The sequence below is a fragment of the Heterodontus francisci genome, unplaced genomic scaffold (genome assembly GCF_036365525.1).
Source record: "Heterodontus francisci isolate sHetFra1 unplaced genomic scaffold, sHetFra1.hap1 HAP1_SCAFFOLD_93, whole genome shotgun sequence".
Taxonomy (NCBI): domain Eukaryota; kingdom Metazoa; phylum Chordata; class Chondrichthyes; order Heterodontiformes; family Heterodontidae; genus Heterodontus; species Heterodontus francisci.
The window spans coordinates 5,766,416-5,782,259 of record NW_027140438.1 but is presented as its reverse complement, the minus strand read 5'-3'; the positions used below and the strand labels follow the sequence as shown (position 1 = coordinate 5,782,259).

The window sequence follows — 15,844 nt, the reverse complement described above, 5'->3', positions numbered from 1 at the left end:
CCTTATAGTGCAGCCTCCACCCACCAGCTCTGCCGACTCTGGGAATATCACCTAACAGTGTAAAGATGTCGAGCTTCCTTTGCACCGCTATCCAGTGGCAATTTCCCTCCCAATCTGCAGCCAATGTGTAATAAAATTCTGCCCTCCGTATTAAAGTCACATGTATCCCGTTGAATCACCTATCCAACATGCACACAAATTTCACATTTCACTGCCCAGACAACAGTGCCAGAAAACATCATGAACTGAAAGTTTAATTCCATTATACTACTGGGTGCAATCGGGATGATTTTGTAGAAATCCAAATTATTTCTACATTTTTTAAAACTAAAATCAATCAGCAAATCTCCATGTCTTCAGCAGCATCATTTTACAGCGAGTAAGTTCTGATATATTTCATTGTTAATTTTAGATAGCAGACAGCGTGATGGATTAAAAAGCCTGATGATAACAAGTAAAAATGTACCCAACCTGAATACTGGAGGAGTTCCCTTCAGAATTTTCTGATCCAGGATCCGTGTCACCCAAACTGTGACTGGTGTAATATTCAATCTGATTGAGGGACTGAATGGAATCAGTAACTGTTAAACACAAACATGGATGGTTATTGGAGAGATTGAGTGGGACGTTCGAGCAAATAACAATAAACCGTCATCATCTGATGACAATGTACTGGGACTTTGTATCTGACACGATTGTGGAACATTCATCACAGGGACTGCAGTGGTTCAGGAGCATCTTGGGATGGACCAATAATGTTGGCTCACACAGCGAGCAGTTAAAACAATACACAGTACAGCTGGTCGTTCAGATTTCAGACATCAGCGCAGAAACAACAGTGAAAAAATAGTCAGTTAGCACAGTTTCTTAATACAGAATCCCTCCACCCTGTCCCCATCTCTTTCCATTTTAGAGTCTCAAATGGCCGATGTTGGCTCCAAAACTGAACCCCACCCCGGATAATGGGGCAGAAAAGAGTGCAAGGAGGCTAATAACGGATTTGTTCTGAAAGTCATAGAGTCGTACAGCATAGAAACAGGCCCTTCGGCCCATCGCGTCCATGTCGACCATAACGAATATCTATACTAATCCCACCTTCCTGCATTAATTCCATATCCCTACATGCATTGCTCATTCAAGTACCTGTCCAGATGCCTCTTAAATGTTGCTACTTTTCCTGTCTCCACCATCTCCTCAGGCAGCTAATTCCAGATACCCACTATTCTTTGTGTGAAACATTTACCCCTTTGATCCCCTTTAAACCTCCTCCCTCTCACCTTAAATCTATGCCGTCTAGTTTTAGTCACCCTTAACATGGGAAACAGACTCTGGCTAACTATCCTATCTATACGTCTCATAATTTAACATACCTCTATCATGTCCCTTCTCAGCCTCCTTCGTCCAGGGAAAACAGACCCAGCCTATCCAATCTCTCTTTCTAACTCAAGTCCTCCAAACCAGCTAACATCCTTGTGAATCTTTTCTGCACCCTCTCCAGCTTAATCACATCTTTCCTGTAGTCTGGCGACCAGAACTGCACACAGTACACCTAGTGCGGCCGAACCAACGCTATGTACCACTGAAACATGACGTCCCACATCTTGTACTCAATGGCTCGGCCAATGAAGGCAAGCATGCCATATGCCTTCTTCACCACCCTGTCTACCTGTGTTGCCACTTTCAGGGAACTATGTACTTGCACCCCAAGGTCTTTCTGCTCAGCAACACTCCCACGGCCCTGCCATTCACTGTATATGTCCTGCCCTGGTTTAACTTCCCAAAATGCATCACTTCGCACTTGTCTGCGTTAAATTCAATTTGCCAATCCCTTGCCCACTTTTCCAGTTGATCTACATCCTGTTGTAACCGGCCTCTGATCTGAAAAACAACCCTCCACCACTACCCTCTGCCTCCTATCATTATGCCAATATTGTATCCAATTGGCTACCTCTCCCTGGATCCCATGTGTTTGAACCTTTAGGAGCAACCTACCATGCAGGACCTTGTCAAAGGCCTTGCCAAAGTCCATGTAGATATCGTCCACCGCCCTGCCCTCGTCAATCCTCTTGGTCACCTCCTCAAAAACCTCAATCAAATACGTGAGACATGATTTCCCACGCACAAAGCCATGCTGACTATCCCTAATCAAACCTTGCCTTTCCAAATGCTTGTAAATCCTGTCTCTCAGAATCCCACCAATGATGTAAGGCTCACCAGCCTGTAGTTCGCTGGCTTATCCCTGCTTCCCTTCTTAAATAAAGGCACAACGTTAGCCATCCTCCAGTCTTCCGATACCTCACCTGTGGCTAACAATGACATAAAAATATCTGCCAGTGCCCCAGCAATCTCCTCCTTTGCTTCCTATAGCATCCTAGGATACACCTGGTCAGGCCCTGGAGATTTATCCACCTTAATGCGCTTCAAAACCGCCAACACCTCCTCCTTTGTAATGTTGATATGCTCCAGGATATCTGTTCTCTCCCTTGAACTCACTAGCTTCCATAACCTTCTGCACGGTAAATACAAACTAATGTATTCATTTAAGACCGCGCCCATTTCCCATGTCTCCACACATCGATTCCCACAGTGATCCTTAAGGGGACCGACTCACTCCCTAGTTACGCTTTTACTCTTAATATACTTCTCGAATCTTTTATGATTCTCCGTTATCTTAGCTGCCAGGGAAATCGTCTTTGTGTGTTTTGTTGTAAACTGAGTAATTTATCTCAATGGTTAAATCGCCCTGCAAATATAGTTCAGGACAGAACTTATATCGGTATGGTGGTGTTGCTGCCCCAGTATCATGAAGCAGAATTTGTAGATTTCATGTTAAACTTCAGAATACAAGGTGTTAGAATAAGTTTCTTGGTGCAAACCACCGATTTCAGGTAAGGAATTCCCGATGGGAAAGTGTTTCTGATCCAGAATTCCAGTCACCTAGAAAAATAAAATCTGAGTCAATGTGACTATCTCCTTCTGAGAGCAGTGATTATTTATGGTCTAGTTTAAATGGAATGAAATGACATGATAGTTATAAACAAATAGAAATCACGTTCTTTCAGCATTAGCGGCGGGTGGGAATCTTCCCAAACCCATTGCTCATCTTACTATACACACAGAAAGACACACTCGCACTGTGACAGGGCTCCTTCACATGGTGATAGTGAGCAGATTTCTGACAGTGTTCAGTCAGTAACCTGACTATTAAAATGGGGTATTTGTCTAGTGAAAATTCGGTATGAAATATAAAATACAGACCTGAACGCCGGATCTGATAGGAATCCTTGCCAGGTGGAATATTCCCAATCTCTTCATAAATTGCTTGGTACAAACCAGCCAGTGAACCCTTGCCGCTAGTGACAGAACCTGTCAGGTGGATGGTGGGGAGATTAAAGTTTAGTTGCAACCCATGAGCGTTTAACAGTAAATTATCTGCGAACACTTCCAAAATGGCAGAGATTGTGATAGTAAAGAGATAAAGCCAGGTATTGTGAATGCGGAGTAGTTTTATTGTCCGTATTTGTGTATATGTCTTTGTGTCTATTTTTCTACATACTCATATGTTCACCTGCAGCAGACTGGGGACAAATGTGTTCACTGAGGAAATGTTCAATCAAGTTTGTCAGAAACGATCTCCCCTGACAAAGCCATGCTACTATCCCCGATTAATGCCTGCCTCTCCAAGTGGAGATTAATCCTGTTCTTCTGAATTTTTCCCAATACTTTCCCTACCACTGATGTTAGATTCATCTGCCTGTAATTACCTGGTTTATCCCTGCTACCCTTCTTGAATAATGGTACCACATTCACTGTCCTTCAGTCCTCTGATACATCTCCTGTACCAGAGAGGATTTGAAAATGTGTGGCAAAGCCCCTGCTATCTCCTCCCTTATCTCACATAGCAGCCTGGGTCACATCTCATCTGGGTCTGGGGATTTATCCATTTTAAGCCAACTAAAACAGCTAATACTTCCTACCTTTCAATTATAATTTGTTCAAGTATATCACAATCCCATTCCCTGATCTCTACACCTACATGGGTCGTCTCCATGGTGAATACAGATGAAAAATAATCATTTAAAGCCTAATCTACATCCTCCGACTCCACACACTGATGGCCACTAATCGGTGGTAATCTTATCCTCTTGCCCTGAATATACTTCAAAAAGACTTGGGATTGTCCTTCATCTTGCTCCCCCAGTGTTTTTGCATGTCCCCTCTTCGCTCTTCTAATGACTTTTTTAAATACCCCCTACACTTCCTATACTCCTCTAGGGCCTCCACTATTTTCAGCTCACTGATTCTGCCATTAAACTCCTTTTTGTTCCTTATACAATCCTCTAAATCCCTTGACATCCAGGGTCTCCTGGACTTGTTGGTCCTACTCTTCAAGGCTAGGGGAACATGCTGGCTCTGAGCTCTCACTGTTTCCTTTTTGAAGATAAGAGACCATGGGATCCAGAGCAATTTGACAAAGTGGATGCAAAATTGGCCTAGTGGCAGGAGGCAGAGGGTGGTGGCCAAAAGTTGTTTTTGCGAGTGGAAGCCAGTGACCTGTGGTGTACTACAGGAATCGATGCTGAGACTCTTGCTGTTTGCACTGTACCTTTAGATGTAAATACAGGAGGTATGATCAGTAAGTTTGCAGATAACACGAAAATTGCTGATGTCGTAGACAGTGAGGAGGAACGCCTTATATTACAGGACGAAATAGATGTGCTGGTAAGATGGATGGGGTCCGAGCAAATGGAATTTAATCCTGAGAAGTGTGAGGTGATGCATTTTGGGAGGACATTCAAGGCAAGGGAATATACAATGGATGGTAGGACACTAGGGAGTCCAGAAGGTCAGTGGGACCTTGGTGGACTTGTTCATAGATCACTGAAGGCAGAAGCACAGGGAGATAAGGTGGTGAGGAAGGACATATGGGATACTTGCCTTTATTAGCCGAGGCATAGCATATGAGAGCAGGAAGACTATGATGGAGCTCCATGAAATGCTAGTTAGGCCACAGCTGGAGTACTGTGTACAGTTCTGGGCACCACACGATAGGATTGATGTGATTGCACGGGAGAGGATGCTGAGGAGATTCACCAGGCTGTTGCCTGGGCTGGAGCATTTCAGTTCTGTACAGAGACTGGATAGGCTAGGGTTGTATTCTTGAGCGCAGAGAAGGCTGAGGGGAGACCTGATTGAACTTTACTAAATTACGAAGGGCATTGATAGGATAGATAGGAAGAAACGTTTTCCTTTAGCAGAGGGGTCAGTTGCCTGGGGACATGGATTTAACATAAGGGGCAGGAAGTTTAGTGGGGATTTGAGGAAAAAAATATTCACCCAGAGGATGTGGAGTCTGGAACACACTGCCTGAAGAGATGGTGGAGGCAGGAACCCTCACAACATTTAAGGTGTTTAGATGAGCACGCGAAACACCATAGCATACAAGGCTAAGGGCCGAGTGCTGGAAAATGGGAATAGAATAGATAAGTGCTTGATGGCCGGCACATGCACAATGGGCTGAAGGGCTAGTTTCTGTGCTGTATAACTCTATTACTCTATGACTCGATGACCTGATCTGCTGCTTGTGTTCGTTTGTAAACTACTGCCAGTCTAGTGAGGTTAGAAAGCTTGATCGTATCAGCTTTTGGACTGTCTTGTTTCAGAGCCTGTTCTAGTCGGGTCCTCGGCAGAGATAACAGGCCGAAGCTGTCCGAGCTTTCAAATCTTTCTGAGTAAGAGAGAGAGCTATTTCTATAAGAACTCTATGTTATTATGGAAAGTGTTTTTTATTAAGAGGCCCATTTCTTATAATAAATCAGGAGTGTGTTAGTTGGGTGAAATATGAGTGGAAGCGTTGTTTTGGAATGTAGAATCACCGCTGGTGAATGCAGAAGGTCCTATACAAATTTCATTTGTCAAAATAACAGGCAGACCCGGTTAGACAGCTCGAGATTGGATGCCCAGAGCCAGAATCTGAAGGGCTGGAATTGATACCCAATGGATGAAGGAAGATTTAACAGTCAAATAAATAGCTGAATGCACAGCCCAGAAATTCCAATCAAATTTCCTGATCCATTGTTACAATAAGTAAATTCTTCCAGAGTTTCATGTATTATGTGATGAACTCTCACAGTGAATGTGGACACTTGAAATTACTCTCCAGTTTAAATGTCACCTTTCACTAATTGCGAGCACGTTGAATTGAGAAAACCAGCAAAAAAAATTACAATGTGTTTCTAACAAGGCCACTTGACGGTCCATAGAAAGCTGCAATGAACGAGAAGTTTGGCAGTATGTGACACAATATCTGGGATTTTCTGTTGGATCCGCGGTAAGATATGAGCCTCACCTCTTCTGATTGACTTTTTCTGTATAACCACCATCAGCGAGATGAACACACAGATTAGCAGGACTCCGAAGCAGACCGCAATTAGGATGGAAGTTGTTTTATATCCCTGTTCTTGATGACAACAAGAAAGCTTTAATACAGACACAGTCCGTCTTGCATGATAAAATATTTATATAAGTATTTAATAATTAGATCCACTGCTTCCGGGCAATGAGTTGGGCTGAACATTCCCCAGTATGTGTGGTGCACATTGCACCAGAGGAAAGTGTGAGCCAATCTAAATTACAGAGACAGTGCCCCCATGTTTCTGATCAGTACAGGACAGTTCAGGTACAGTCAGAAACTGGGATTAGCGGATTTTCAACCGGACCATTTGAAATATGCGGTGAGGAAAATTTTTTTCCAGTCAGTGAGCACATGCTTATAGTATCTTGAGGAAATGACAAAAGTACCAATTCAACTAATTCAAACCCGAACGCTAGCTGGAATACTAATAATGGTAAGTACCTGCAGATGAGGACGGGTAAACAATCGGAGGCACATCGAGTCCTGTGGAATATATTGTACAAAACGTTCAGGAGGATTTCAGCACTTTCCATTTAAACGATAAAAATTGTTCTTAATTTCCGAACTAATGAGTCAATTTAACAAAACAAGGCACCCTAACCCCACTCTCCAAACCCTGCCACCCTCACCGGAACAAATCACACTGGCATCTTCCTTGTGATCACAGTCAGACTGAGCCGGCGATGAAGAAGGACAGTCGGCCAGAGACGATTCGCTTCCAGTGCATTTCACCTCATCCAGCCAGATAACACCGTCACCCTGGGAAAAAGTAGCTCCTCCTGGGGCCAAAAGAGCGTGACCACAATCCAGCTGTCTGCAGACAACATTGGCATCGGCCAGATCCCAGGAATCATCACACACCGTGCCCCAGCTGTTATTGCACAATATCTCAACTCTCCCGGAGCAGTTGGTGTTACCTCCAAACAGGCGCAACCAATGTCCAGAATCTGGCAAAGAGAATCAATGGTTATTATTGATGTAGTATAAGAAAGTAGTACATGTCAGATAGTTGGTATAATAAAGAGGAAGTAGCACCTGGTGAAAGCCCACGTTTACAATCATATTCTCGAATGCAGTCCTTTGATCTGTGGGGCTGCTCCTCAGTTACTTTTGCTTCTGTTGAGAAGAGAAACATGCTGACTGTATCACACACCAATGTTTGAAATGACACTCGCACATTTAGAGGTTTGTTGTGTTACCTGAACAAACAACACCAGCATCCTCCCTGTGTTCACAGTTGTGTTTACCCCACGGTTCTGTTTGACATTGCCAAAGGAACGATTCGTGTGAAATACATTCCATCCCATCGAGCCAAATGGGTCCGGATCCTTCTCCGAATGACTGAACATAATAATCGATCGAACTGAGAGGACCGCACTGTAATTGTTTACAGATCACTTCTGCAACACGTTCAACAAGTGTATCCGAGCACACTGTTCCCCAGGTGCCATTGTAGAACACTTCCACTCTCCCCTCACAGCGATGCTTCCCATTCACCAGCCGCAGCTCTTTGTGCTCTGTCAATGACACAAGAAATATCCAGATAGTTAGATTGATAACTCGTTGTATGTTCATACTGCACAGCTCAACACATGCTGCACCGGTTGTGTTCACTGATTTCCAGTAATTATTTCAGAAAAGCGATAGAAAAACACTGACAGCCCATAAAGTAATCAAGAATAATCAACACGGATTTCACAACAGAAAAGACAAACAACGTTATTGAATTCTTTGAAGAAGTTACAGAAAGATAACAGGGATAATGCAGTCGATGTAATATGCATGTTTTTTTTTCAGAAGGCCTCTGACAAGGATCATGACTGAGGTCAGAGCCTGTGAAGTCAAGAGATCAGTGGAAGAATGATAGGAAACCAGCTACAAAGCACACCGTCCGGGTACAATGTGGTAACCCAGAATGGTGGAAGTTGGGAAGTGGTGTTCCACAGGGCTGGGATCACTGCTGCTCAACATTTACATGAGCGATTTGGATTTAGACAAGGGAGACTTAATTTCAAAATTTAAGATGACAGCAATTTGGGGATATAGTTAACACTAAGAAAGACAGAGACAAAATACGGGAATACGTTAATAAACGGGCCGAATGGGCATACAATTGCCAAATAAGTTGAATAGAGATAAGTCTAAGGTGCTCAGTGTTGACAGGAAGAATAAAGAGGCCACGTACTTCTTGCAAAATAAGAGTCAAAATGATGTCGATCAGCAAAGAGATCTCGGGATACAGAGGCACTAATCACTTCGAAAGTGACAGAGAACGAAGTTAGTGATCATAAATATAGGATAATCACGAATAAATCTAATAAGAAATTCAGGAGAATTGGTTTGTTTTTTTACCTAGGGAGTGGTTTGAATTTTGAATTCCGAACACATGCAATTGCTGAGGTGATTTGCACTGATGCCTTTAAGGTAAAGCTATACAGGTACATGAGGCAGAAAGAAGCAGGAGGATATGCAAAGAGGGTTAGGTGCAATGATGTGGGGTGATACTCGTGGGCAACGTAAACACCACATTGACCAGTTAGTCCGAATGGCCAGATTCCGTGCTGTCCATTGTATGCAATTCGAAGCCATATCTTCCCTGTGAAACCGCGTGCACAACACTACGGAAAATGGGCACATGGAAGCACCTTCACCTGAACACATGATCCTCACATCTTCTTTATGAGAACAGTCGTGGTGACCCCACGATGCTGAGGGACATTCCCAGAGAAATGATTCGTTACCGGAACACGTCAGTTCATCCAACCAAACTGGCCCTGAGCCTGGTCCACAAGATGCAGGAAGTGCCAGGTCCAATGCCTTTCCACAACCCAGCTGTTTGCAAACCACGTCAGCGTCCGCCAGATCCCAGGAATCATCACAAACTGAGCCCCAAGTCCCATTGTAATAAATCTCCACTCGGCCAGTACATGGGCTTCCACCGTCAGACAGCCTTAACTGCACGTGGTCTGTTGGATAACAGTACATGAGGATTATACTTTCAATAGACATTCACATCATCACTCAATACAACTGATTTTACCATCACCAGCTCAAAAAATGAACGTGAAAAGCACCTGTGACAGGTAAATAAAACTATACAACAGAATATCTGTTTACACTTACTTCTTACATAGAATGTAAAGAACGGCAATGTTTCAGATATGCTATTACATCTGGCTTTGACAAGTTCTGATCTCCAGTTCCCCTTTAATGTTTTGAACGCTGTGTACGGTGTCAAACAGGCAATCACTCACACGATTCACAGTTAATTTATACTCATGTTATATAACTGTATCTGTTTCTTGTCCATGTATGTTACCCTAATTTGTTATCTTGGTCAGACATTTACTGCCATCTCCTATTTCCCTCATCTTCAATTAAAAGTGACTTGCATTTATCTAGCGCCATTAACGTAATTAAACATCCCAAGGCGCGATACAGGAGTGATATCAAAGACATTTTAACACAGAGCACCGAAAAATATATTAGGTCAGATGACCAAAAGCTAAGTCAAAGAGTTAGTTTTTATGGAACGTCTTAAAGCAGGAAAGACTGGTTGACAGGCAGGGATATTTAAGCAAGTAATTCTAGAGCATGTGACCTTCGCAAATAAAGGCACGGCCGCCAATGGTGCACAATTAAAACCAGGAATGCTCAAGAAGCCAGAACTGGGAGCTGCCAGTCTGGAGCCGATTGCAAAGACAGGAGCTGTGAGGCCAGGAAGGGATTTGAAAACAAGGATGAGAATTTTAAAACCTCTCGTTGCTGGGCAAAGTAGGTCAGTGGGCAGAGGGCAGATGCCTGAGTGGCAAATGGTCGAGACAGCGGAGCTTACAGAGGTTGTAACTAGTGAAGCCAGCCAGGATTGCATGAGCATCATCGAGTCTGGAGGGAACAACGCTATCGACAAGACGAGATAAGGGCAAATGCGGGTGATGTCATGGAGGTGAAAATAGACAGTGTTAATGAGGATATGGAGATTTGATAGGAGGATCACCCTGGGGTCAAATATAACACCAAGATTACAAGCTGTCTGGCTGAGTGACAGACAGTTGGCATGGCGAGAAATGGAGTTGGCAGCAAGGAAACATGCGATGGGGACTGATGGTTTCTATCTTTTCAATACTGAGTTGCAGGAATTTTCTGCTGATGCAGTACTGAATGTCAGCCTGGAATTCTCACAGTGTACAGGCATTGGAGGGCTCAAGAGTGTTGAATGTGAGGTAGAGTTGGATACAGTGAGATACATGTGGAAACTGAGGCTTTGTTTGCGGATATCGCTGAAAGGCAGCATGTAAATGAGTAATGAAGTGTCAAAGGATCGATCCTCTGGTGACACTATAGGTGACTTTGCAGAAGCAGGAAGAGAAACCATTGCTGGCAACTTTCTGACCATGACTGTACAGATAATACTAGAACCAGCTGAGTGCAGTCCCACCCAGCCGTGTGTTAATGGGGAGGAATTGGACAAGTATTTCATGATCAATCATATAAAAATTTGAGACAAGTCAAGAAAGAGGAGGTGGAATCGTTTATATTTGTCACAATCACTTCGGATGTCATTTGTTTTCGGCCTGTGGTGTGGATAGAAAATTGATTTGCGTAATTGAAACATGCAGCTTCATATAAGATGAGCATGGATTTGGGAGGCAACAACACATTCAAGGACTTTGGCGAGGTACGATCAGTTGGAGCTGGGCAGTAACCTGCATGGACAGGTGGTCAATGGTTCCTTTCTGAGGAGAGGTGTGATGACTGCTGATTTGATGGAGAGGAGCCTGAAAATGTAGAGAGAGAGAGAGAGAGAAAGAGAATCGTTAATATTGCCAGCTAATATGGAACCCAGGAAGGGAATGTTTGTGTTCAGTAGTTTAATAGAAATAAGGTGTAGACAGCAAAATGTGGATACCATCAACAGCACAGGTTCAGAGAGAGAGTGAAGGATTCTAGGAGAGAAACAAGAAATGTGAATTCAGGGTGATCGTATGGGATGGGGGTGGGAACTGATAGGAAGTTAGGCCTGATGGGTTGGGGAAGAAAGGGAGGTGACTGAACGGATGTTTTTGAACTTTGTGACAAAAAGTCTATGAGCTCCTCTCAATTATTTTAGGAGTTCAGGGTGGATGAGGCAGGGGAGTGGTTCAGGAGGAAGATTTATGATGGAGAATATTTGCTGTGCGTTTTCTTTGGCTTCCTGGATAATCTTTGTCAAACAGGAGGATTTAGTGAAGATGAAGAGGACCCAATGATGCTTTATGCGACTGATACATTCAGGATTATATTACCAGATAGTTCCCCACATGTCACCGTGCCTTTCTGTTTTTCAATTATTTCAGGGAATGTTGGTGTCACTGGCAAGACCAGCAGTTTAATCCATGCTATTTATTACTTCATGATTACTTTATTACTCCACTTCATATTGGAGAATGTAAGGTCCACAAGTCCTACCCTTAAACATCAGCCTTGCAATATGCAGTATCTTCGTGTGGAACTACGTTCTAGGGTTGTGTTGATTATAACATTATTAACATTATCATAAATCAATTTAATATTAATTGCATAAGAGAATCACTTACCTTTGAAAGGATGGGACTCTGTCTTTGACAAGGAATATATTTGAGTAATTTTAGATACATAAACCGCATGTCTGAACAGAGAAGATGCAGACCTGTCTGTCCAGACAGACTGCTGCAATTATGTTAAATGAGCAAACGAAACATGTGAGGCACATTAGCAATTGCGATTGTCTGTAAAAAATCAATGAACTAAACGACTAATTCTATCAATATATGACTGTTGGACCGGACCAAAGAGGGAAGAAAACAGGATCTCTCTGCAAAATGTTGGACAGGATCAGGAAGCGCCTACGGGCAATTGAACTGTCGATGTGCAGACCTCCCGGCTGAACAGAAACCAGTATTTAATCTGGACTGGACAAATATGATTGGACTAATTGCGTCAGGCACTTTGGAGAATAAACATCAGCAATGTGACCCATCAGATACAGAAGTAGAAGACAAGGAGAAGACACATGGCTTCTGTAGGTGGGCATAAATGTTGGGTGGAGCTTAACATCTACCTAACTGAAGAACAAGATGACATACTCGACTCTGTCCAGTGACTGAGTGTGTAATAACCATTCAGCACTGTAAACTTCTGACGTGAAACGCTGGAATGTATTGATTTCCGCAGTGTCCGAAGAAAATGCTTACTGTAACCAATCGGTATCAAATCTGAATCATTAACTATCTCATATGTTGTAAGTTCCACATGTCGTATGCAAATAAATGTTCATTGGAACAACCCGAAAACATCTGCCCACACTCAAGCCAAAGGACTTGCAGGTTGGCAGGTAAATTGACCATTATAAATTGCCCCTAGCCGTGGTAGGGAAATATAGGGACAGATGGGGATGTGGTAGGAATATGGGATTAGTGCAGGATTATTATAAATGGGTGGTTGATGGTCGGCACAGTCTCGGTGGGCCGAAGGGCCTGTTTCAGTGTTGTATCTCTAAACTAAACAAAACTAAACTACACTCTGCATAATGCAACATCCCCAGAACACATGCATGCATTAACATGCCACACAATGAAACTTTAAAGTGTCTAGTCCAAAACATCTGTCTACTTCTATACACAATCTAATGAAACTAGCACCAGACCAACTCCCACACAGCTACCTCCACTTATATACTATACAGTCGAACTGATTGCAAGCTTGGCGCCGGATTTGATACCACAGCTGAGAATCCAATTCCGTATTCTCTTTCTCATAAGGCCGTTATCTTTCACCTCTATCATCATTCACCTCCCTTCCTGCCTCAGCCCATCTGCTGCTGAAATGCTCACCCATGCTTTGTTGCCTGCAGAATCGAATATTTCAATGTTCTCCTGGGCGATCACCCATCTTGCATCCTCCAGAAACATCAGCTCATCCAAAGTTTTGTTGCCTTCCCTACATGAAGCCCCTCTCAGGAACGCCATGGCACTCGACGATCTACTGGTTTCCCTGCGATCAATACCCAGAGTTTCCAAATATGATCTTCATGTTCAGACACCTTCATGCTCTCCCCCTGCATCAGTATAACCATCTCCAGCCTGAATCATTTCAGGAGCTCTGCTTTTTTCTGAATACAGCTTGTTGCACTTCACCCACTTCAATTGCCCACAACTTTCAGTTTTGCCTTTAACCATCTAACCCCCAGATCTGAATTTCCACCAGAAATATTTCCGTGTCTCCGGCTCTTCAAATCCAACCATCTGACTAAGAACAATAACAAGAAATGCTGGAATCACTCAGCAGGTCTGTCGGCATCTGTGGAAAGGAGAAGCAGAGTTAACGTTTCTGGTCACTGACCCAAAACGTTAACTCTGCTTCTCTTGCCACAGATGCTGCCAGACCTGCTGAGTGAATCCAGGATTTCTTGTTTTTGTTTCAGAATTCCAGAATCCGCAGTATTTTGCTTTCATCTGACTAAACATTTCGTCACCCACTCTAACATCTCTTTGTTTGGCTCTGTGTCAGTTTTCTCTCCGTTTACATTCCTGTTAAACCCCTTGTGATGTATGTGTTAATTGAAATTTCTGTAATACAAACGTTCTTGCTGTTTAATTGTGTCCGTGTCCTCTCTCTCTGTACACCACCCCAGCTCCCCGACCGCCCACCATCCTCTCCGACTCTCCTCGAGTGAAATTACTGCTTTGAGAAACCCAGGAACAAGTAACCGATATTATCACTTTTCTCAGCAGATTAGACATTTCACTTTTATGTTTTTGTAAAAGCAGTGAAGAATTTGCTTACCAGAACACAGGACCCCTACATCCATACTGTCAGTGAGAGACGAATTCAATGTGAATAAGATGCAGTTCTGGAGCTGCAATTCGTTTCCTTCACACTGGACATCATTCACCCAGATGGGTCCTTCACTCTCTCCGTCCTTTGAATAGTTATAAGCGGCTGTCGCTTCACCACAACCCAGCTGTGTACAGACTACATTGGCATCATTCAGGGTCCAGTGTCTATCCTGCAATCTCCCCCAGCTGCCATTGTAGTAAATCTCCACTCTCCCATCACACCAGCTTCCCCCGTTAGTCAGACTTAGTGACCAATTTTCATCTACAACATGAAACAGATTGAGAATGGTGAAACTGAAGCAAAATATCTCAGAATTTACTGCCACCCGAAAAGTCATTAATATTAATGGTTACTATTCCTGTCATCATTGTTCAGAAGGCTTGTTGAAAGATCATTTTCACCATTACCTTTTCTCTGTAAATACATTTTAGAGACGTACCGAGTAGCTTACGGTTGCTGAACTGGGGACAGAGGGTAAAATGAACTGTAGGTGATAGCCGAGGGACTGAAGGCCGTCCTCCTGTCCACATGCACTGATATTCCAGCTCTCGCCCTGTACTTGAAAATATCATCAACTTTTCTTCCAGTTTAACCTCCTTATATTCACATGGTCCATCTTCAACTCTTCCATTCTCTTCCTCAACATCTCTGTCTCTGCTTCTGGGGATAGGTTATTAACTAATATAAAGAGTAAACCCAGTGACTCTCACAGTTACCTTGTCTATGCTTCCTCACACCCCAATTCTTCGAATGACTCTATCACATTTTTTCACTTGCTCCATCTGCAATGTCTGGTGATGCAAACTTCCATACCAGTGGTTCCAGATATGTATTCCTTTTTCCTCAACCGAGGACTCTCCTCACCTCCTCATCCACCCACCATGGTTGACAGGGCCCTCAAGCACGTCCATTCCATTCCCCAAACGTCTGCTTTCACCCTTTCCCCCTCCCGGAATAATGATAGGATTCTGATTCTCCTCATCTTCCACTCCATCAGCTTCCATATTCAACAGATCATCTTCCACCATTTCCACCACCTTTAATGTGGTGCCACTACAAAGCACATCTTCCCCTTCCCTCCACGTTTAACATTCTGAAGGGACCATTCGCTCTGTGGCACTCTGATTCACTCTTCAATCATTCTCAGCACCCCTTCCCCCAGGACCTTCCCATGAATGCGCAGGAGGTGCAGCCACTGTCCTGTTACCTCCACCTTTCTCACCATCCAAGCCGCCAAATACTGCTTCCAAGTGAAACAGCGATTTTCTTGTACTGCCTTCTCTTTAGTATACTGTATTCACTGTATTGACTGATCATGATACCGTCTGCTTTACATTGGGACACCAAACATAATTGAGTGCTTACTTTGCACAACACCTTTGTTCAGTCTGCAAGCTTTACCTTTAGCTTCCAGTTGCCTGTCCTTTTCATTATTTATTCTGCTCCCACTCTGACATCTCTCTCCTCTTTCTCCGACACAGTTCCAATGAAGATTAACATAAGTTTGAGAAACAGCACTTCCTCTTTCCACTAGACTCTTTACAGGCTTTTGGAATGAACACTGAATTCAGC

General features: G+C 43.4%; 1 protein-coding gene across 1 annotated transcript in view; it reads right to left on the bottom strand.

Annotated features, from left to right (window-relative positions):
- Positions 1-6,236: 6,236 nt before the first annotated feature.
- The window catches only part of LOC137359809 (scavenger receptor cysteine-rich type 1 protein M130-like), a 28,259-nt gene continuing 18,651 nt past the window's right edge, over positions 6,237-15,844 (bottom strand). The window contains exons 7-12 of the mRNA XM_068025507.1: positions 14,227-14,533; positions 9,456-9,489; positions 8,949-9,033; positions 8,601-8,669; positions 6,857-6,898; positions 6,237-6,460 (exon numbers count right to left, since the gene is read on the bottom strand). Coding sequence (XP_067881608.1) covers positions 6,237-6,460; positions 6,857-6,898; positions 8,601-8,669; positions 8,949-9,033; positions 9,456-9,489; positions 14,227-14,533 — 761 coding nt within the window. The remainder of the gene's footprint in view (positions 6,461-6,856; positions 6,899-8,600; positions 8,670-8,948; positions 9,034-9,455; positions 9,490-14,226; positions 14,534-15,844) is intronic.